The sequence below is a fragment of the Capra hircus genome, chromosome 1 (genome assembly GCF_001704415.2).
Source record: "Capra hircus breed San Clemente chromosome 1, ASM170441v1, whole genome shotgun sequence".
Taxonomy (NCBI): domain Eukaryota; kingdom Metazoa; phylum Chordata; class Mammalia; order Artiodactyla; family Bovidae; genus Capra; species Capra hircus.
In genome coordinates this window covers 87,110,803-87,132,297 of record NC_030808.1, presented here as the reverse complement: position 1 = coordinate 87,132,297, position 21,495 = coordinate 87,110,803, and the positions used below count along the sequence as shown (strand labels likewise).

General features: G+C 42.6%; 1 protein-coding gene across 1 annotated transcript in view; it reads left to right on the top strand.

The window, feature by feature from the left end:
• Nucleotides 1-21,495, top strand: part of USP13 (ubiquitin specific peptidase 13 (isopeptidase T-3)) — a 135,517-nt gene that overhangs the window by 6,566 nt on the left and 107,456 nt on the right. Inside the window, exon 2 of the mRNA XM_018047535.1 lies at nt 19,350-19,475. Coding sequence (XP_017903024.1) covers nt 19,350-19,475 — 126 coding nt within the window. The remainder of the gene's footprint in view (nt 1-19,349; nt 19,476-21,495) is intronic.

The following is a 21,495-nucleotide window of genomic DNA, read 5'->3' as shown; positions in this document are numbered from 1 at the left end:
AGTCCATTCTTCAGAAGCACAGGTGATAACCCAGCCTTCCCACTGGTGTTTAAGGGGCAGGCGGAAGCAGTCTTGTGGGGCTGAGTCTTTAATGTGCGGACTGTGATGGTAACACCAGGTAATAGTGTCAGTGTGTGTTAGTCACTCAGTCGTGTCTGACTCTCTGCGACCCCATGGACGGCAGCCTGCCAGGCTCCTTAATTGAGTTAAATTGTGGGGCACTTGGTGCCTGTGGAGAGATGGAGAATTGCTTCCTGTGGGAGAAACACCCTCTCCCCACGCCCCCTACACACATTTGGTGGCCGGAAGGGAAGTACTCTGTAAGTAGAGGAGGAACTATACTTCTGTCTTTCCTTCCTTCTCCCAGTTTTTGTGGATTTGCCTGGTACTACCTCAGACATTGCCAATAATAATAATGACAGCTGATATCTGTACAGAGCAGTGGTTCTCAACGTGTGCTTCCTGGATGGGCAGCACCAGCAAGTCCTGGGAACCCGTGGACATGCCAATTCTTGGGTCCCTTTCCAGACCACTGAAACAGACACTCAGGGGATTGGGGGTCTAGCAAGCCTGATTTGAATAGGCTTTCCAGGCGATTCTGAGGCATGCCGAAGTTTGAGAGTCAGTGACAGGGCGTTTACTAGGTGCCTGGGAGCATTCTGGGCATGTGCTTATTCATATGTTAACTCACGCAATCCTCAAAACAACCTTATGCTGTGTGTTATCATTTTGCAGATGAGGAAACTGAAGCACAAGTCACACAGAATATTAAGTGGTAGACCTGAGTTTTGAGTCCAGGTTACCTGGCTCTAGAATCTCCTTTTGTTCCTTATTTATACCACTTTAACCATGTTAATTGTACAATTCAGTGCCGTAAGTGCATTCACATCGCCGTGCAACCATTATCACCATCCATCTCTAGCACTTCTTTACCATCCCAAACTGAGACTCCGCACCCATGAAGCAATAACTTTCCATCCCCCGCTACCTCCAGCCTCTGGTAACCACTGTTCTATTTTCTGTCTCTGTAAATTTGCACATTCTAGATACCACATGTAACTGGGATCACAGAGTATTTGTCCTTTTGTGTCTGGTTTATTTCACTTTGTATGTTTTCAAGGTTCATCCATGTTACAATATGTGTCAGAATTTTCTTCCTTAGAATGATATTCTGTGTTTCTTACAGACCACATTTTGTGTGTCCATTCATCTGTGGATGGACATCTGGGTGGTTTCTATTCTTTTGAGGATCATGAATAAAGCTGCTGTGATCAGTGATATACAAGTATCTGTCTGAATCCCTGTAGAAATGGTGCTTTTTACTGTTGTGCTGTGTATGCTGCCTTCTGGGCAATACGATTTGCCATTATGGGGCTTACTTGTTTCTCAGGGGGAAAAATAATTTAGGATCTATGTGGAAAGACCTTCCTTCTAATGGATAAACAGATATAAGATAGTAAAGCAAAATTTAGAAATTTACACATTTTTTTTCCTCTTTGAAGGTGTAAATTTTAAATATAATTGGTTTCACGTATCGAAAGTTCCCTTATGGGCGTTCCTGGTGACTCAGTGGTAAAGAATCTGCCCTCTAATGTAGGATACACAGGATTGGTCTCTGGTCAAGGAACATCCCACATGCTGCGGAACAGCTAAGCCCGTGTGCCCCAACTATTCAGCCAGTGCTCGAGAGCCTGTGCTCCGCAACAAGAGAAGCCACTGGAGGGAGAAATCCACACGCTGCAACTAGAGAGTAGCCCTCGCTTGCTGCAACTAGAGAAAAGCCTGCATGAAGACCCTGCATAGCCAAAAGTAAATAAAATTATTTAAACAAACAGAAAAGTTCCCTTCCAAAAGCAACTAACTAAAAAGTTGTTTTACAGTAAGAATTCTTAAGCTTTTTGGACCCTTTATTCTTAAACATTTTTGAGGACTTCAAAGAGCTTTTGTGTGGTTTCTATCTATTGATATTTACTATGTTAGAAATTAAGACAGAAAACCTTAAAACAACTTCCATTCTATTAGCTGTTACAGTGATGACGTCATCAGATGACATATAGACTCTGAGAAATACTCATGAGAGAATGTGGGTGAAAAAAGACAAGTAAGTTCATTATGAAAATAGTGTTGACCTCCCAGGTCCTTTGAAGGGTCTTGGGACATCGCAGGGTCTCTAGGCCATACTTTGAAAACCAGAGTTCTAGAGTTTAGACAGGAAAAGTACAGCTGGTTACCCCAGTGACTTATCCTGCCTGCGCTGTGGTTTTTCTAGATTCACTTTTTCACATTTGCGGTGATCAAATAACTTGATAATCTTAGCTCAACCATAATGTCATATTCTACAGGTTCATTCTTTTTAAAGCAAATTAAAACTTACAGAATTTGACTCTTTGAAAACTGCAACTATTAGTATTTGGACCTGGAAATTGTTGGTTCTTTCAGAGAAGAGAATTCTTCATTCCGTTGCCTGTAAGTTTTATTGTAGGGTCCTCTGGCTGGGCTGTTTCTTTGGGGAACCTTGTGTTGTTGTATCTTGATTTTTTTCCTTTGACCACTGGTTAGGAGACTTTTGTTATCACTTCTCTGGAAACTGAAGATCTGTCTGCTAGACTGAAGGAGCTGAGCAGAAGAGGATGAGGGTGGTCTCAGCATTTGGATATTGAATACCAGCTATTTCATATACTGTCTCCTGGTTCTCAACCCTATCCTTGTTTTGCTCCCCATCCTTGATGGCAGGATTCTATTGCACATGGCAGATGTGAGTGTGTCCTTCTGGGACTCAATGGGGACATCAGTCATGGGGGGAGCTGGGGTCATTTGTGCAGTTTCTTGTGACGTTTGTGTGTTCTGATTTCCTGAACTTGAGTGGTGGTTTCTCTGACCTTGGCTCTTACAATTCTTCCCGTGATTTTTCTACTTCCCTATGTTAAATCCCTTCCTGCCTGAAATACCTAGAATAGTTTGTATTTTCTGACCAATTCTGGACTGATACACGTACATAGCACATACATTTCTAAGTCTCTGTGTATTGTGGCACCCCTATTTTTAACTGAACCCATTGTCTCACAGACCTGCATTCTGTTTTTACCTACTTTAGAGAATTAATCAGTAGTTCGCTAGTGTGGGAGGACACAACTGAATGACTGCAACAACAGTGTGGGGAGGGACTTCTTGGAATGGAGAAGGAATCTTGGGCCCTGAGTGTTACCTACACAGATTTTCAACTTTTCCTCTTCATTTTAACTCCCTTTCACCCCAATTTCAGAGTAAGCTGGAGTTGTTGTTCAGTCACTAAGTTGTGTCCAACTCTTTGTGACCCCATGGACCATAGCACACCAAGCTCCTCTGTCCTCCACTCTCTCCTGGAGTTTGCTCTAATTCATGTCCATTGAGTTGGTTATGTCATCTAACCATCTCATCCTCTGTCACCCCCTTCTTCTCCTGCCTTCAATCGTTCCCAGCATTAGGGTCTTTTTCAGTGAGTCAGCTCTTCGAATCAGTTGGCCAAAGTATTAGAGTATTAGCATCAGTCCTTCCAATGAATATTCAGGATGATTTCCTTTAGGATTGACAGGTTTGATCTCCTTGCTGTTCAAAGGACTCTCAAGAGTCTTCACCAGCACCACCGTTTGAAAAGCATAAATCTTCAGTGCTCAGCCTTCTGTATGGTCCAACTCTCATATCCATGCATGACTACTGGAAAAACCGTAGCTTTAACTATATGGACCTTTGTTAGCAAAGTAATGTTTCTGCTTTTTGATATGTGTCTAGGTTTCCGAGGAACAAGTATCTTTTAATTTCATGGCTGCAGTCACCAACTGCTGTGATTTTGGAGCCCAAGAAAATAAAATCTGTCACTGTTTCTACTTTTTCACCTTCTATTTACCATGAAATGATGGGACCTGGTGTCATGATCTTAGTTTTTTGAATATTGGGTTTCAAGCCAGCTTTTTACCTCTCCTCTTTCACCCTCATCAAGAGACTCTTTAGTTCCTTTTCACTTTCTGCCAGTAGAGTGGTATCATCTGCATATCTGAGGTTCTTAATATTTCTCCTGGCAATCTTGATTCCAGCTTGTGATTCATCCAGTCCAGCATTTTGTGTGATGTACTCTGCATGTAAGTTAAATAAACAGGGTGACAATATATAGGCTTGTCATACACCTTTTCCAATTTTGAACCAGTTAGTTGTTCCATGTCCAGTCCTAGTTATCTAGAGTCTTTTGGAAATTCTGGGGTATAAATCAGATTGGATCTTGTCTTCCCTCTTGTAAGCCTAGGGTTCGGCTTTGTCAGCTCATCTTAGTCTTTAGCGCTTATCCACCTGCAGTCCAGTTTCCAGATTTTGTGGGTTATGTTTTAAAATATCACTTAAACGTAATTTTATTTGGGTTTCAGAAAGGAGTGAAATTGACGTATGTGTGTGATCAGCCCTTTGTACCCTAGGATCTTACTTTTCTCATCTAATAATCAAGAAGTCACTTGCCATCCTGTTTTGTCAGCGGTTATGGCACCCCACTCCAGTACTCTTGCCTGGAAAATCCCATGGATGGAGGAGCCTGGAAGGGCTGCAGTCCATGGGGTCGCTAAGAGTCGGACACAACTGAGCGACTTCACTTTCACTTTTCACTTTCACACATTGGAGAAGAAAATGGCAACCCACTCCAGTGTTCTTGCCTGGAGAATCCCGGGGATGGGGGAGACTGGTGGGCTGCCGTCTATGGGGTTGCACAGAGTCAGACACAACTGAAGCGACTTAGCAGTAGCAGCAGCAATTACCTTTAAAGTTGTATCAGATTTAGAGCTTTGGAATGTAAGAGATGATGCTGATCCTGCAGGAAACCTTTTGGGAAAGTTTGTGTTCAGCTCATGTTGAACTTGGTTACCTGTGCAACTCTGAATTCTCATTTCACTCTCCTGCTTTCTTCTTCCTGTGGATGGAGCTCGGTTCAAGTGCTGAGGTTCATTTAGTGCCCCAGGCTGGGGGATGTACCTGGTCATCCACTCTGCTCCCTCTCCCTCGCTGTCTTTTTAAACAGTTGTGTAAAACACTCACAACATAAAATTTACTGTCTTAACCATTTTAAGTGTATACTTCAGTGGTATAAAGCAGATTCCCATTGTTGTGCAGCCTTCACCACTACCCATCTCTGGAATGCTTTTCATCTTACAGAACTGAAACTCTGTCTCAGTTAAACAGTAATTCCGCATTCCTCCTTCTTCCAGCCCCTGGCAGTCACCATCCTATTTCCTGTCTCAATGAGTTTGACTGTTCTAGGTCTTACATAAGTGGAATTTATCCTTTTGTGACTGGCTTATTTCACTTACCTTGTTTTCAAGGGTCATGCGTGTTGTAGCATGTGTCAAAATTTCCTTCATTTTTAAAGCTGAATAATATTCCATTGTATGTATATAGACCAGTTCAGTTCAGTCGCTCAGTTGTGTTCGATTCTGCAACCCCATGAACCGCAGCACGCCAGGCTTCCCTGTCCATCACCAACTCCCAAAGTTCACCCAAACTCATGTCCATTGAGTCGGTGATGCCATCCAACCATCTCATCCTCTGTCATCCCCTTCTGTTCCTGCCCTCCATCTTTCCCAGCATCAGGGTCTTTTCCAATGAGTCAGCTCTTCGCATCAGGTGGCCAAAGTATTGGAGTTTCAGCTTCAACATCAGTCCTTCCAGTGAACACCCAGAACTGATCTCCTTTAGGATGGACTGGTTGGATCTCCTTGTAGTCCAAGGGACTCTCCAGAGTGTTCTCCAACACCGTGGTTCAAAAGCATCAGTTGTTTGGCGCTCAGCTTTCTTTACAGTCCAACTCTCACATATACATGACTACTGGAAAAACCATAGTCTTGGCTAGATAGACCTTTGTTGACAAAGTAATGTCTCTGCTTTTTAATATGCTGTCTAAGGAGTAAACATCTTTTAATTTCATGTACATAGACCACATTTTGTTTATCCATTCAACTGTCAACGGACACTTGGGTGGCTTCCTCCTTTTGGCTGTTTGGATAGTGTTGCTGTGAATATAGTGTATTCCTTTCTCTTTTATGTCACTTCGCATTAGTGATGGGGTTCCAGTTTGGCCTTTTGTCTCCTACACTGCCAAGGCTCAGGTTCTCGTCACCTCTTGCCTAGACTCCTGCAGAAACCTCTTAACTAACTTCCTTACGTCCCTTCCATCTGTCACGTTGCATTCCCAGTTGTTTCTCTAAAACATGGGTCTTGTCACGTCATTTCCCTGCCTAGGAGTTTTCAACAGCACTAATCTAAAAATAGTAAACAAGTCAGTTTATCACGTTGATCTAACTTTCCTTGCTAGTGTTGTCTCTTAGCACCTGCCTACTGCCTGCATTCCCTTTGTCCTTAAGGACTCTTTCTTCAGATGGTCCATGCTTTCATTCCTCTGCACATTGGCCTGTACTCTTCCCTTAGCTTGGAATGCCTTCTCCCAACCCCTCACCCCCTGCACCCCACTGATCCCTAAAACCCAGCTCATGTATTTTCCTGGGGTGTTCTCCACACCCCCACCCCCAAGCTGGGCTGGAGATTCATTGTCCATCTATATCATGGTTGAGGTACTGATTGTTGAAGATACAGAGTAACTGAGATCTTAGAGAATTAAAGGGAAAAGAGTAGAGAACTGAGGGAATTGACTGGTGGTCCAGTGGTTAGAACTTGGTGTTTTCACTGCCTGAGTTCAATCCCTGCTCAGTGAACTAAGATCCCGTAAGCCAAGCAACACAGCCAAAACAAAAAACAGTAGAGGGCAGGAAGCTGTGCCATTTGTGAACCTGTGCTAGTAAATCTGTATCTTTTCTGTTTTTATATTTTTTAAAAATCATAGCATACATATTAGAATAAAACATGTTCTTAAAAATAACCAGTGCTGTATTTTTATTTTATCATATTGTCTGGAAAGTTATAAGCTGGAAAAGTGAGGGAAAGGTGTCGCAGCTACTTGCTGTTTTGTGTATTGTGATTCTAGATGCCCCAGGGTCTTGGTGAAAGCAATCACACATGGTGATCTGGGGGAGATGACACGAGAGCTGGTCTCTGTGAACATCACCCAGGCCTCTGTGCTGCTGCTCACGTGCAGTGTTACGGGTGATCAGCCCAGGACGACACTTGTCCCCATGTGCAGACGAGATGTGAACAAGAACACCTATTTTTGGAGCTGGAACAGCAGGACAAGGCAGTAATGACAAGAATTTGATGAATCTGAACATGCCTCCGAACTAGAGATGTTGCTTAAGATACAAAAGAATATGTGCTTCCTGCGGTAAGATTAAAAATAAGATTTTGTTTTGTGTCAGTTAGCAAGGACTCATACTTATTTAGAGCCTCCTATGCCCCCGGTACTGCTCTCAGTGCTATGGTGGAGGTGTGAGTTTTAGGAGAGAAACAGGACCACAGGAAAAGAGGGTATGATCTGGATCTTTCTATCATAGTGGAGTGTCTATAATGAGTCAAATACCATATGAGGTACTTCTATACACACCACCTCATTTAATTACAATAGTAACTGACTTATAAATGACAGTTACTGTTGTCCCGTTTTACAGAAGAGGAAGCTGAGAGTCAGGGAGGTTCAGTAGACTTGTATGTGACAGAGATGGGATGTCAGCCCTGATGCGTCTTGAGGTTAGACCCTGAAGCACTGTTAGGATATTCAAGATATGAACAGTGTGGCCCTGAATGGAGATCTCAGGCACAGGAAGAGTAGGTAAAGACTGGAAGAGTTATTGGTCTGGACAGTCAGGTGGGACCTGAAGAGGGGCATTTTGGAGCAGGGGAGACAAGGCGTGGAGGTGGGACCAAGCTCGGTGTGCATGTGAGAGCCTTCACTGGCTAATGGGAGAGAGGATTACTGGGGAGACTGGAAGGCAAGGCTGACATCTCTGTGGGTGATGGAGATTGTCTCGATAAGATTAGACTAGACTAGCAGGCCAGTTAAGAGCAAGGGAACAGCATGAGGCCGTGTGACTGTGAGAAGACTGAATAGTAATTCCCAGGAGTTTCTTGTAATTTCAGAGGGGGTTGCCTCCATGAGGGTGTTGGCACTGGGGATAGAGATACTGGGGTGGTAGGACTAACTTGGTAGAGATTTCGATGGAGGCTGTGGTTCAACTTGGTGACAGAATATGCAGTGGGAGAAGGCGTGAGAGGAGTTAAAGACGACTTCACAGCTGGTACCCTGGAAGATGGACTGAATCAAGGACAGATGAGGGAGGTGAGGCAGTCAGATGCAATGGGCAAGTGCTGCGTGCCCTCAGGGAAAACTGCAGACTGGCATGGTGCCCAGAGGTCAGTGTTCCGACTGCAGGGTCTGGCAGCCCCTAGTTTAGGGACTCAGGATTTGTGAGTAGCCCTTCCTTTCTAAGAGCCCCAGGGTCCCACTGCTTTGCTCCTGGGGTCTTTGCCCCTGGGGTTATTGAGGGGGCAGCAACTAGCACAGGCCTCTTGGCTTCCTGCTGATTGGCTCCAGTTCCAGAAAAGCTCAGACAGGAGCCTGGGGCAGCATTTCCAGCCTGGGGTTTTGGAAGCAGCCTCAGTTGGTGTGAGCTGTCTTTCCAGACCCCCAACCAGCAGAATGCAACCACTAATAGATCAGTTTAGTAGCTGAAGTTATTGTTGTTTAGTCACTCAGTCATGTTTGATTTCTTTGTGACCCCATGGACTGCAACATGCCAGGCTTGCCTGTCCTTCACGGTCTCCTAGAGCTTGCTCAGACTTGCATCCATTGGGTCGATGATGCCATCCAACCATCTCGTCCTCTGTCACCCCTTCTCCTCTTGCCCTAAGTCTTTCCCAACATCAGGGTCTTTTCCAATGAGTTGGCTCTTTACATTAGATGGCCAAAGTATTACAGCTTCAGCTTCAGCATCAGTCCTTCCAATGAATATTCAGGACTGATTTCCTTGAGGATTGACTGGTTTGATCTCCTTGCAGTCCAAGGAAGTTAATATGGAGGCTGCCAAACCCTGCAGATGCTTTACTAGCATCTTGGACTCCCCCCACCCCCAACAGTGGGTCTTCCCACTGCTGTTGTCAAGGAGCTCTCAGCCTGGACGGGCCAACTCCAAGAACTTAGCTGTCCTTTTCATGTTTGGGGAGTTGAACTGGCAGGGCCTGCTCCAGCTTCTCCCGTCCCTTGCAGGATAGCCTAGGCGAGCACTCAGCCCAGGCTACTTACTCACTTGAGCGGAGTGGCTCTCCTTTGCTCTTCCTGCTTTCTTGGAATGAAACAGCCTTGAGAAAAAAGAAGTATCTGCTCTTTTCTCCAAGCACCTCCCCAGCCCCCTGACAGCATGTGCTTACCGACAGCTGCCCACCTAGCTTCTGCCACCATAATGACATCTGCTTGTCAGTTGCACCTGGAAGCATGTGGAGGCCAGACTGGCCTGGGTCCCAATCCCATGCCACTTCCCACCACCGCCCCCCCCCCCCCATACTTCTTACTACTTAATAGCAACAGGACTTCGAGTGCCTTGATTTGGCTACCTTTCTCTGAGCTTTGATTTTCACCTCCCATTCTAAAGGAGATCAGCTCTGGGTGTTCTTTGGAAGGAATGATGCTAAAGCTGAAACTCTAGTACTTTGGCCACCTCATGTGAAAAGTTGACTCATTGGAAAAGACCCTGATGCTGGGAGGGATTGGGGGCAGGAGGAGAAGGGGATGACAGAGGATGAGATGGCTGGATGGCATCACCGACTCAATGGACATGAGTTTGAGTGAACTCCGGGAGATGGTGACGGACAGGGAGGCCTGGCGTGCTGTGATTCATGGGGTTGCAAAGAGTCGGACACGACTGAGCGACTAACTGAACTGGACTACAAGGTTGTACTCATGGCTGCCCGTGGAATGTTCCTTATTGCTAGCCCTATCTTTAGTGAGATGTGGTGGAGAGATTCCTCCGAGAAGAAAGTGAAATGGGATCTGGAGGGTCTTGAGGTTACCACAGAGGGACATCCTGTACTTAGCAATTCTTTGTTCTATAGTGAAAGCCTTGGGCATGAGTGTTTGCTGGCCTCCTTGAGGGAGCTCTGTTCAGGGCTGTTCTGTGTGTGTGTTAGTTGCTTAGTCGTGTCTTTGTGACCCCATGGATGTAGCCTGGCTGTCCATGGAATTCTCCAGGTAAGAATACTGGAGTGGGTTGCCATTTTCTTCTCCAGGGGATCTTCCCAACCCAGAGATCGGACCCAGGTCTCCACTACTGCGGGCGGATTCTTTACTGCCTGAGCCATCAGGGCTGTTATTCATACTCAAATTTAGCTCTTATTGATGGGCTTTTATGAGTTAGCCTGGAAGCCTAGTCTCTGTGTGTAACGTGGTTTATCAGGGGAAATGCATCCTGAAGAAAGCCATCTATTTTTCAAAATAATAAGACCCCTGACTTTAAGAGGTTTATTACCTTTGACAAAGCAGTGTCACGTTTTTTAAAAAAGATGTATGCTGGGAATTACTTAGATGGATTATAGCTTCAGTTCAGTGCTGCTGAAGATGTTCACCTCGTCTTCATCCTCTCACAGTTTTTATTTTGCCCGTTTGACCTGTGAGCATCATAGTAACTACGGCTCCTCTTCTTCTGCCCAAACCCTTCCTAGCTGTTCAGGTGACAGCATCCTCATCGCTCCAAATACCCAGAGCAAGGATTTTGTTTTATGCTTAGGGGAAAAGTTAATAAATGATGCCTCTGTGGAATAGTAAATTTACAGCGTGTCAAGACCTGTGCTTCTAGTGTCAGACCAGGCTGTGCAGCTCTAAGGTGTAGGAGTTCCCTGCAGAGAGAACGTCAAAGTTGCAGCAAACTTGAAGAAATCATGACTGCATAACATTTCTAATTTTTCTTAACACTTCATGGCCACAAGCAGGATTTATCAATGTTTAGCAGAGAGGCCGACAGTCTCCTGGGATTATATGCATTTTTTTTTTAAGCTGATATTGTTGTTCAGTCATTCTGTTGCATCTGACTCTTTGTGACCCCATGAAATACAGCATGCCTGCTGATATGGACAGATTTATTTCTGTGGATTTGCTGTGGAAACTGGGGTTTTGGATTTTGCAAATGTTGTATTCTGGGAGTTTTGTTCTACTGGTGAAGAGTTTGAGTCTTTCCTTGCTGTTCAGCCTATATATGTTTTTGATGGTACTTTTCCTCTGTTTCCCTTTTCTGTGGATTGCATGCTTGCTGCACTAGATCTGGAACTTTGTTTTACTTTCTTATTGCACATTTGCTTCCCATCTGCATGCACATAATTTTTGTATTTTAAAACTGTTGTCTGTTTGTTTTTCTCTAGGAGCCAGATTGTACTGGACAATCTGTGCTCCGGTCATTAGAATATTCATATATACCATACAGGTATGGAAGGACCCGAGAGGCTAGATTAATAGACAGGTGGTTGCTCGATGAAAGAGTTGAGCAGGGAGAAGATGGGAAGTCTTATGAAGTAATGAGTCAGAATGTTTAGGGGGTGACCTCTAACTGCCCTTTCTCACACACTGCTACAGTTCTGTCTTCTGCGCTTCTGAGCTGTATCCTAAAGTTGTATCCTGAATCTGCCCCAGTTTCCCCATCTCTGCCCTCAGCCCCTTTCCCGTCTTCCTCCTCTGCCTCCCCCAGGCTCAGCCATCGTCTTACCTTGTTTAGACAGGGCTGTCTAAAAGAACTTTCTGGGATGATGGAATTGTTCCATGTCTGCACTGCCCAGTGTGGTAACCCCTAGCCCCATGTGACTACTGAGTACTTGAAATGTGGCCAGTGTGACCAAGAAACTGATTTTTTTGGTCACCTACTTTAATTTAGATAGAAGTACTCGCACGTGGCTAGTGGCCACTGAATTGGACAGCGGGAGCCTAGGCTCTACGCTGGCCTGGGAACCATGTATTCTCTGGGTCCTCTCTCCATAATTTTCTCTGTGGTAGCCAGAATGATCTTTAAAAAAGTAGATGAGATTATGGTGCTTCTCATCTGGGAACCTCCCAGTGCATCTACAGGCCTGTCTTCTCTCTCCCCTGACTCCAGCACCCTGAGTTTCTTTCTGTCCCTTTGACGACACAGCCAAGCTTTTCCGGGAGTTGTGGCCTTTGCACATGCTTTCTCATCTAGACTGTGTGCTCTTTCTTCATTTTGTTAGTCTGATCCTTCATTTTGAGATCTTGCCCTTCCAGGAAGCCCTCCTTCCCCGCCACCCCCAGCGGGTTACCTCCACCACGCTGTATCAAGACCCCAACTCTCTTGTTTCCAATCTCAGGCTCCTCTGTCTCTTAGCTCTGTCAGAAATTGTCTTTGAGCCTCTCTGTGATTTTCTCTCTCCTTGCTGGGATGCGGATGTTGTCAGGACACCAAGCTTGCTTGTCTCTCTCTTTGCTGAATAAACTCTTCCTGACCCACACCCTCCCGCACCCTCTTCTCTTGCATCCCCGGAGAAGACATCACAACCACATGCTCTCTCACAGCTTCTTTTCCAGACTCTGCACAGACCATCCCCTTCGGTAAACTTGGATGCCATCCATCTGGGGTACAGTGTCCTTGATTAGCTTCATTTTTTCTCAGTTGGAATCACTTTCTTGTCTGCCTCCCTGATCACCTCTCTTACTTGTGGCGTGTTCCCACATTTCCTTAGCTACTTGTTCCGAGATAATCTCCTAGTTATTTCAAACCACGCTTTTGCTTGGCGTAGTGAGAATAGCCAGCCCCTTAAAGGTGAAGTTGTGAAAGCCTAAGGAAAACTTGATTTAAGAAAAGGAAACATTGGAATGACTGCCTGTTCTATTGTTTGATTCTAAATACATTCAGTTAAGAAAAGTATTCCTGCTTTGTATTATTAAAAAGTGAATCCATGTTCCTGAAGAAAAATTAGAAAATGCCAAAAGACTGTGAAGGGAAAAAGAAATCCCATCTCATCTCCCAATGCTGATATGATATCCTGTGTCATGGAGTGTGTATCTGTTTGTATATTGCATAGCAGATCATACACACCCTTTTGTTGTTTGCTTTCTTCACTCAAAAATACCATGTACAGCTTTTCCTATTAGTAAATAGTCATCTCAAGTCAGTTTTATTTTTATTTCATTTTAAAAACACATTTATTTTGTTTTTGGCCATGTCAGGGTCTTGTTGTGGCACTCGTGCTCTCTAGTTGTGGTACGTGGGTTTAGGTCCCCTGTGGCATGTGGGCTTGAACCCACATTCCCTTCATTGGAAGGCGTTTTCTCAACCAGTGGACCACCAGGGAAGTCCCCCCAAGAAAATTTTAAATGGCTGAAGAGTGTTGCACTTCATGGATGCACCATAAATCACTAAGCAAATCTTTTCTTGAGCATGCGGGTTATTTCTTTTTTCTATTAATAGTTAATAGTTAATGGTTCATCTCTCTTTTTATTTTCAAATAACACTCTAGAAAGTACCGCGTTCTTGTTCTTTTTGTCTCCCTTGCGCGTGAGTGTGAGTCACAGCCCTCCCCGGTGCTGGTGCGTAATTTGTCCTGGACCTGGATGAGCTGTGACTCTGTCTACCTACATCATGTTTCTCTTTGGGGCAATGACCGCTTGTTTTCCACACTGTTCTGATGTTATACAAACAAGGGTTACGTGGAACTCTGTTTCCAGAGTATGTGGCCCACACAGGCTCCCTCTCCCTTCCTGACTTCCAGCAGAGGCTGGTCTCCAAGTACACACCGTTGTAAACAAAGTTCTCTGAACACCTAGTGATTGACAATGTGGTGTATTTTTATTTAAAAGGATTGTTCACTTGCTCCTCTGAAACATCTTGTAACCTTGACCTTTATATTCCCCCAGTGTTTTAATATTCTTTTAAATGGCAGGTGGTGTAAAACAAGGTGACTTTGATGTTACTTTTAAATAGTAGGCTGGATCATCTAATGTAAAGTAATGGCTCTGTATCTTTTGTATCTGTATTGAAATGTATTGAAGATGGGGCACAGACATTGCCTGGGTTTCTAATGTGGCTTCTCTCTCTTAGGGTTTGATCGTGGGGTGGGAAAAGTTGTCATAGGGAATTCTTAGGGAGCCTTGGAGAAGCCCTGAGTGATATTTCTTGACTTCCCTGCAATTTCGGGTTTCTAAATCAAGTCTAGCCTCTTGGCCCAGTTTCTGTTCAGTGCATCATGTAAATGATAATTAGAATCTGCTTTAGCCAAGAAAATGCAGAGAAGCACACACTGGCCATTTTGGGCTGGCTGGCCTCTAGAAGGGATGGGGGTGTGGAGATGGCACTGCTACCTTGAAGAACCCTGCGAGGCCAGCTTGGTTATGCAAGGTAGGGGAGCTGGGACACAGCAGGCCTGGTGTCCATGCTGCAAAGAGGATGACTTTAGCCACAGAAACCTGAAAAGTGAGTATTCATGCTGGTGCCTCGGGCCGTTCTTCTGTGCCAAGCCGTCGGTTTTCTTTTGATGATTCTCATTCTTTATGGACAAAGGAGCCTTGTGGGCTACAGTCCATAAGGTCAAGAGAGTTAGACACTACTGAGCAACTGAGCATGCACTCACATTATTTAGTTATGCTGAAAGACTTGACGTAGAGCCTGAGCTGAGATGTATTCTAAATCCAAGTCAGAAGGGCACCGAGGGCTGATTTGAGAGAGAGCGATTAAGCTATGTAACTGAATGACAAATAACCACACAAAACTTCCCATTCCTTCCGGAAATGTTTGTTCAGTCTTGCTCTGTACCGCTCAGGTTACTGTCTTTGCAATTCAGTGATGAGTGTCATCCAATTTTCCTTCCCTCAAGGAGCAAATGCATGAGTGATTGAGCTTCTGAATGTGGTGGCCCCAAGTGAAGGAAGTGAGGGTTCTCCCTGCTACAGATTTCGGTGAAGAAGATGCTAACAATTGTGAAAAGAAAGTGGATTTGGAATTAAGGACCGTTGGCATGGGGTTGAGCAGAGGAATGTGAGAATCGGTCATGGGCAGTGGCTGGCAGGGTGGACTGCTGGATGGGTGTGGGACTTGTGGGATCTTAGTGTCCCGACCAGGGATTTTGAACCTGGGCCCTCGACAGTGAAAGTGCAGAGTCCTAACCACTGGACCGCCAGGGAATTCCCTGGTTCTGACGTGGGGTGCTCTGCAGGCCTGAGGCCTTGCCTGGTGTCCCTGGAGGTCCTTGAAGAGATGCTTTCCTGACAGTGAGACACTCAGCACTGGGCAGTTCACCTCACTCTAGACCAATGCTACTTGAAGTGTGGTCAGCTGACTGGCGCCATGAGATAAGCTCGAACATTGAGAGAAAGCATTTGGAAATTTCTATAGCAGCTTGCCATTGTGGCCACTTCCAAGTGCACCAGCAGTGGATTAGTTTGTTTGAACAGGATATAGACCCACTTGAGTTTTGTGGTGCTGAAACACTTCGGTTCACGCCTGGCTGAAGGTGAGAACTAGCCATGTGCAGCAGGACCACCGGAACCTCTTACCTTTCCTTAATGAATAGAAGCGCAACAAAACAGAATAGCCTGGCCCTTCACGACAGTAGTATGAGAAACACCTCTCTACACCAAGCACAAAAGTAATGGGGGGTAAGGCTGAGACCCCCAAGTCCAGAACTTAAATATAAAACCTTTGATCTGTTCCAGTTTCATTTCAGGTTTTTGTCAGCCTACAACCTCCCTTCCCCTCTTCCTTTTTCTTCCTTGTCATGAGCACGTGTTCCATGAATATTATTTTCCTATGTACATTACATGCAATTCTACACGTTTTCTGTACACATTACACACTATTCATATATTTGTCATTTTAAATAATGTTGCAGTATCTGTTGTGTTTATATGTCTCGGGTTCTTAGTTCCTCTGTTTGGGGGCTGTTTTCCTATCCTAAATAGTTCATCTGTGAATATTTTTGTACAAATTAGTTATTTTTCCTCTCGGGTTCCTGAAGTCACAGCAAAGGAGAAATAATGAGCTAATTTGATTCTTAAGAGTGTTCAAACCCTCACCCTCTTCCTCTCATTGACCATCCTCCCCATCACTAGGATAACTGCCCCCAAAAGGACTATATACCACTTGTCTTCATGTGGCCAGTAGTGCAGCCAAGAAATCATGCAGGACCTTCTTGTATAAACAGACAATAAGGAGACAAGAGAGAAGAAAGTGTAGATCACTAGATGGGTTAAACTAAGGTGTTTGTTCTATATGAGTAGCTTTTAAAGGGTTTTCTGTTAGTGTGTCTTAACTTTTAGAACTACTGGCAGATTCCTGGGGCAGTGCTTCCAGTTCAGAGCCTCTAGTGAGGGCCATAGGCTGTTTCAGAGGCCAGCATATATGTGGGATGGAAGATGTCCTTGGGTATTTAGAATAGACTCCTTCCCTACGTGGGGTTGTCTGTGAGTGCCAAAGCATTTTTCTCTTTAATTATGGACTTTGTGACAGTATCAAGTGACTCCAGAGATTTAATATTGGATGTTTGGTATATTAAATTTTTATCAAATTCCTTAATAAGTAAAAAATTCTTGGCAATGAAGTTAGTAAAGGCTTTATGATTACATTGGAGATTACATAATCTTGTATTATATAGCTATTCTATATTTTTCTTAAGAAAAATGCTGTACTTGAACGTTTTTCTTCTCCTGCCTGCTAATTTCTTGGTTCTCCCACTAGCTGCCTAATACATTTTATGACAAATTAATATTTGTTATCCCCAGCCTGTGTGGCTGTGAGACTGACCTTTTTCTTCCTTCTGCTTTTTCCCCAAGTAGAAAATAATTGTGATAATAGGAGATACATGCAGCACATAGAACTTTTAACTTGTAATAAATAATTATCAATTTTTACATAATGACTTATAGCACAGTGGGTGTTTCTTCCCCTCTGAACTACACGAAGCCCTGTGAGGTGGGAATTTGCTAGAGGTATGTTTATTGAGGAAAATGCTGACTCTCAGAGACTATCTGACAAGCTCTGTTGAGGTCATAGAGCTATTTAGTGGCAATTCAGGACCTCTGGTTTCAAGTCTAATATTTCCCCAATTATGTCTTCTGGTTTGAAAACTTTCTGATTGAACTACATTTTATTGGAAGAGAATGGAAATGTTCTTTTTTTTATTTTAAATCACACTATGGAATGCTCAATTTAATTGGCTTAATGAATAACTTGCCATTATAATGGTGCAGTATGTTTTCTTAAGGAATATGACTATGCAAAAGAATCTGTTTAAATAAGTAAACAGTTATTTGAAAAAATCTTTTGAAAATATTTACCTAATCTATTATCAGGTGAATGCAATGTGTTGCCTCTAGTTGAAGAACTTTTCTATTCTATTCCAGTGATGTCATTAAAGGGAAGAAGTTAACCAGAAGCACAAGCTATATAATTCTGAGATTTTTGGATGGTATTTTATAGTCAAGTTTTAAAAATTTCACTTGTAAGTATTTGTTGCCAGGCTATAAAATTGAAATTGATTTTTGTCTATTGACCTGTATCCCATGACCCTGTGAAATTAAATTCACTTATTAGTTTTATTAATTATTTAGTAGATTGTAGATTCCTTAGGATTTTCCATGCAGACAATAATGTCATCAACAAATTTAGGCCATTTTACTTCTTTCTTTGTGACTTTCTTTTTCTTGCCTTACACATTATAAATGCTACAATAACGGGCACATGTTTGAACTAATATTGTAATGTTCTTTTTGTGACAAGGCTTCTTTATGTTTGGTTTATAAACCATAGATACAGTGTTGGAAAATTTTATTTGAAATTAAAAAAAATAAACAATCTTGGGATATTGAAACTTTAAAAATTATTTTTCATATATTTGTAAGGGTATCAATGTCTGTTTTGATATTGTAATTTGTGTTCTACTAAAATTCATTGTAAGGAATGTTGATCGATGTTTGTTGGCAATTCTAACAGATGTTTCAACTTTTTGTTTTTTAAAGAATTATTTGGATGGTGGAACTCATAGGATAGTAATAAAAATCAATTTTCATTGAGGAAAGGATGACTAACTTTATAGAAGTTTACAGAGAAGCACATTAAGCAAAGGGAGAGAAAAGGTAGGATAAAAAAATCAAGTATCTCAAATGTGAACAATATCCTTGCCTGTTCGTTATAGCTGTATCTCCATAATTAAATAATATTTGAAGTATGGCAGAGAGGAATAAAACAGAAATAGATTCAAATTTAACTCTGACACTTCCAAATTGTGTGAACTTGGGCAAGTCACTTATGTTTAGTTTTTCTTAAACTATAAATAGAAATAATACTAAGCAGTTTGCAGTATTGTTGGGATTAGAAATAATATGTGCAAAGCACTTGACACATATCAGGTATTCAATAAAAATGTGAGGACTCCATTCTTTATTATTTATTTATGTTATTATTTATTTATTGAATTGTTATAATTTATTAATGGGCACCATCAAATATCATGCATCATTGAAGGAAGGGGACAATATCTTTGACGCATCCTGTCCTGCTAAAAGGATGTAAAACTTCATGTTCCTGTAGACTTGCACTGACCAGTGAGGGAGAATGATGAAGAACTATTGAATTGATGGTCTTTGTAACGAGAACAGATTTGTAGTTGCTAAGTGTGGGGGCTGGGGGAGGGAAGGATTGGGAGTTTGGGATTAGCAGATGCAAACTATTGTGTATAGGATGAATAGACAAAAGGTCCAGGGATGGCACAGGGAACTCTAATGAAGATTTTGTGATAAATTGTAATGGAAAAGAATAAGACAAAATATGTATAACTGAATCACTTTGCTGTACAGCAGAAATTAACACATTGTAAATCAGTTATACTTCAACAAAGGTGGCGCTAGTGGTAAAGAAGCTGACCGCCAGTGCAGGAGATAAAACAGACATGGGTTCGATCCCTGGGGTTGGGAAGATTGCCTGGAGGAGGAGACATGGCAACCCACTCAAATATTCTTGTCTGGAAAATCCCAGGGACGGAGGAGCCTGGTGGGCTACAGTCCATAGGATCTCAGAGTCGGACACAACTGAGCGACTAAGCACATACTTCAGTAAAATTTAAAAAAGCATTATTATATGGAATGATGGTCATGGGATCAGCTGCCAGCTTTTTGCTATCCCTGATCACCCCTTACCCCAGTTTGGAGAGTCAAGCAGGCATGTTTACTCCCCAGAGCCCCTAGGGTTTTACCTGACTGAGACTGCTCTGCTGTCAGAGAGCACCGGGGACCCAGGGTTGAGGCAGGAGCTGTGTAAGTGGCTGTGAGCCCTTGAGGTCACTGCAGGTGACTGTGATGGCTGGACTTTTGCCAGACTTTGTCTTCATCATTTGTCATTGTTTGTCTTCCTTCCCCTTCTCTGTTTCTGTGTCTAGACTACTTGACTAACATTGTAACCTGTCTCTTCTAGAATTCTGAAGGCGGACTCTATGTATGCATGAATACATTTTTGGCCTTTGGAAGGGAACACGTGGAAAGACACTTTCGAAAAACTGGACAGAGTGTCTACATGCACCTGAAGAGACACGTGCGCGAGGTGAGATATGCGTTTTGGGAGAACTGTCCTTGACGTCTTCCCTGTAACACTGTCTTAGTGGGGTTCATCATGAGGAGGTTTTACTGTGCCCATATGGCTTCTCATTCTCTGGGATGATGGGAAACAGAAGAACCACTGTTGGCAGACCTTCATAGACTTCCCAAACCTTAGCTTAACCAGTTTTATATTTTCCTTCTTGTAATGTTCTGTTCAGAGTTGTTAAAGACATGAGTTGGCTGATCGGAAAAAAAAAAAAGTCAAAAAAGTACATCAAAGTACAGAAAATAATGCCAGAAACACTCATGGGTACAACAATCAGAAATAAAAGAAATTTGGATATTTTTGCTTCAATTTTTTTTTTTCTTAGTGAGGGAAAGAGCTTTTTTTTTTTTCCCTACAAGTGCAAGTCTCTTCCAATTCCCTTCCTCCACAGAAGTAAACACTGTTGTGAACTTGCTATTTCTCAGTCCCATGAATGTCATTATATTTTATGTAAGTATGGCCATTCATGAACAATGTGCAGCATGACTTTATGTGTTTTAAAGATGTAGATAAATAGTATCGTACTGTTACCTCTAATTCTGCCTAGAGTTTTTCCCTTCAGTGAGATCTCATGCATCTGGGTATACTTCATTCATTTCAGTAGCTGGTGTTCCATTTTATGAGTATCTTCTCATTTACTACTCTGTTCTCCCATTTGAAGACATTTAGATTGTTTCCATTTTTTTTGTTGTTTGTTTTGTTTGTTTCTACAGACATTGTACAAATGAGCAGTTTTACACCTTTCTCCTGGGGGAACACGTGCAAGATTCTTTCAGAAATAGATCTACAAGTGGCAGTGTTGGCTCGTGCGTGTTCTCATCTTCGTTTTTACTGGACATTGCTGAACCCATCCATAGTGGCTGCACCAATGTGCACTCCAGTTTGCTCTGATTATGCGTGTCTGGTCCCCACACCCTCACCAGTGCTTGGTCAGAATTTTGATGTTTGCTAATGGAATGGTTGTAAAGTGGCATTTAAATACTTAGCATTTCCTCCTGTGAGGGTAGAAATGTCTTTTCATTCCTTTTGTTGGCCATTCTCCTTTTCTTCTCCATGACTTGCCTATTTATATTTTCAGCCTATTTCTCCATGGATTTATCTTTTTCTTAAAAGTTTGATTCGTTCTTTTTACATCCTGGATACCAAAATTTTGTCTGTTATAGACACACTTATGTTCTGTGGCTTATCTTTTTACTTTATTTATGAATTATTTTGTAGAACAGAAAGTTTTATTTTTTAATTAGTTGGTTTTTTTTTTTTTTTGCTGCATAACTCAGCATGTGGGATCTTAGTTCCCTGACCAGATATCAAACCCTTGCCCCCCTGCATTGTAAGCGCAGAGTCTTAACCACTGGACAGCCAGGTGAACTGGTTTTGAATTTTGATGTAGTTAGGTTTATTAAACTTTTCTCTTATGAGTTGTGCTTTTTCTATCTTGCTTAAGAAATTGTTTCCCAACTCAAGGTCATAAAGATATTTCTTCTAATATTTTTAAAAGAAGTGTGTGTGTGTGTGAGAGAGACAGAGGGTGAAAGACACACAGAGAGACAGAGATTTTAAATGTTTTAATGTTCTAACATTTTAGATCTTTAAGTCATCTATAATCTATTTTTATATTTGTGTCAAGTGTGGGAATCTGCTTTTTTCCTTATATTGATGACCAGTTGTCCCACTATTACTGGAGAAGTACAGCCTTTTTCAATGTCTTATAGTGCCATTTAAAAAAATATTTAAACTTGCTACTCACACTTGTGTCAGCTTGGAGACGCTCCCTTCTGTATGTTGCTCTTATTTGTGTCCCTGTGTTGATGCCTCAGGTCTTGATGTCTAGAAGTACGAGTACTTTTTCCATGTTCATTTTTTTCCTAGAGATTTCCTGGATTTGAATGTTTATTTTTCCATATGGATTTTGGAAGCAGTTCATCTAGTTAAAAAATACTGTTGAGATTTTGATCACGACCACATTGAATTTATAGAT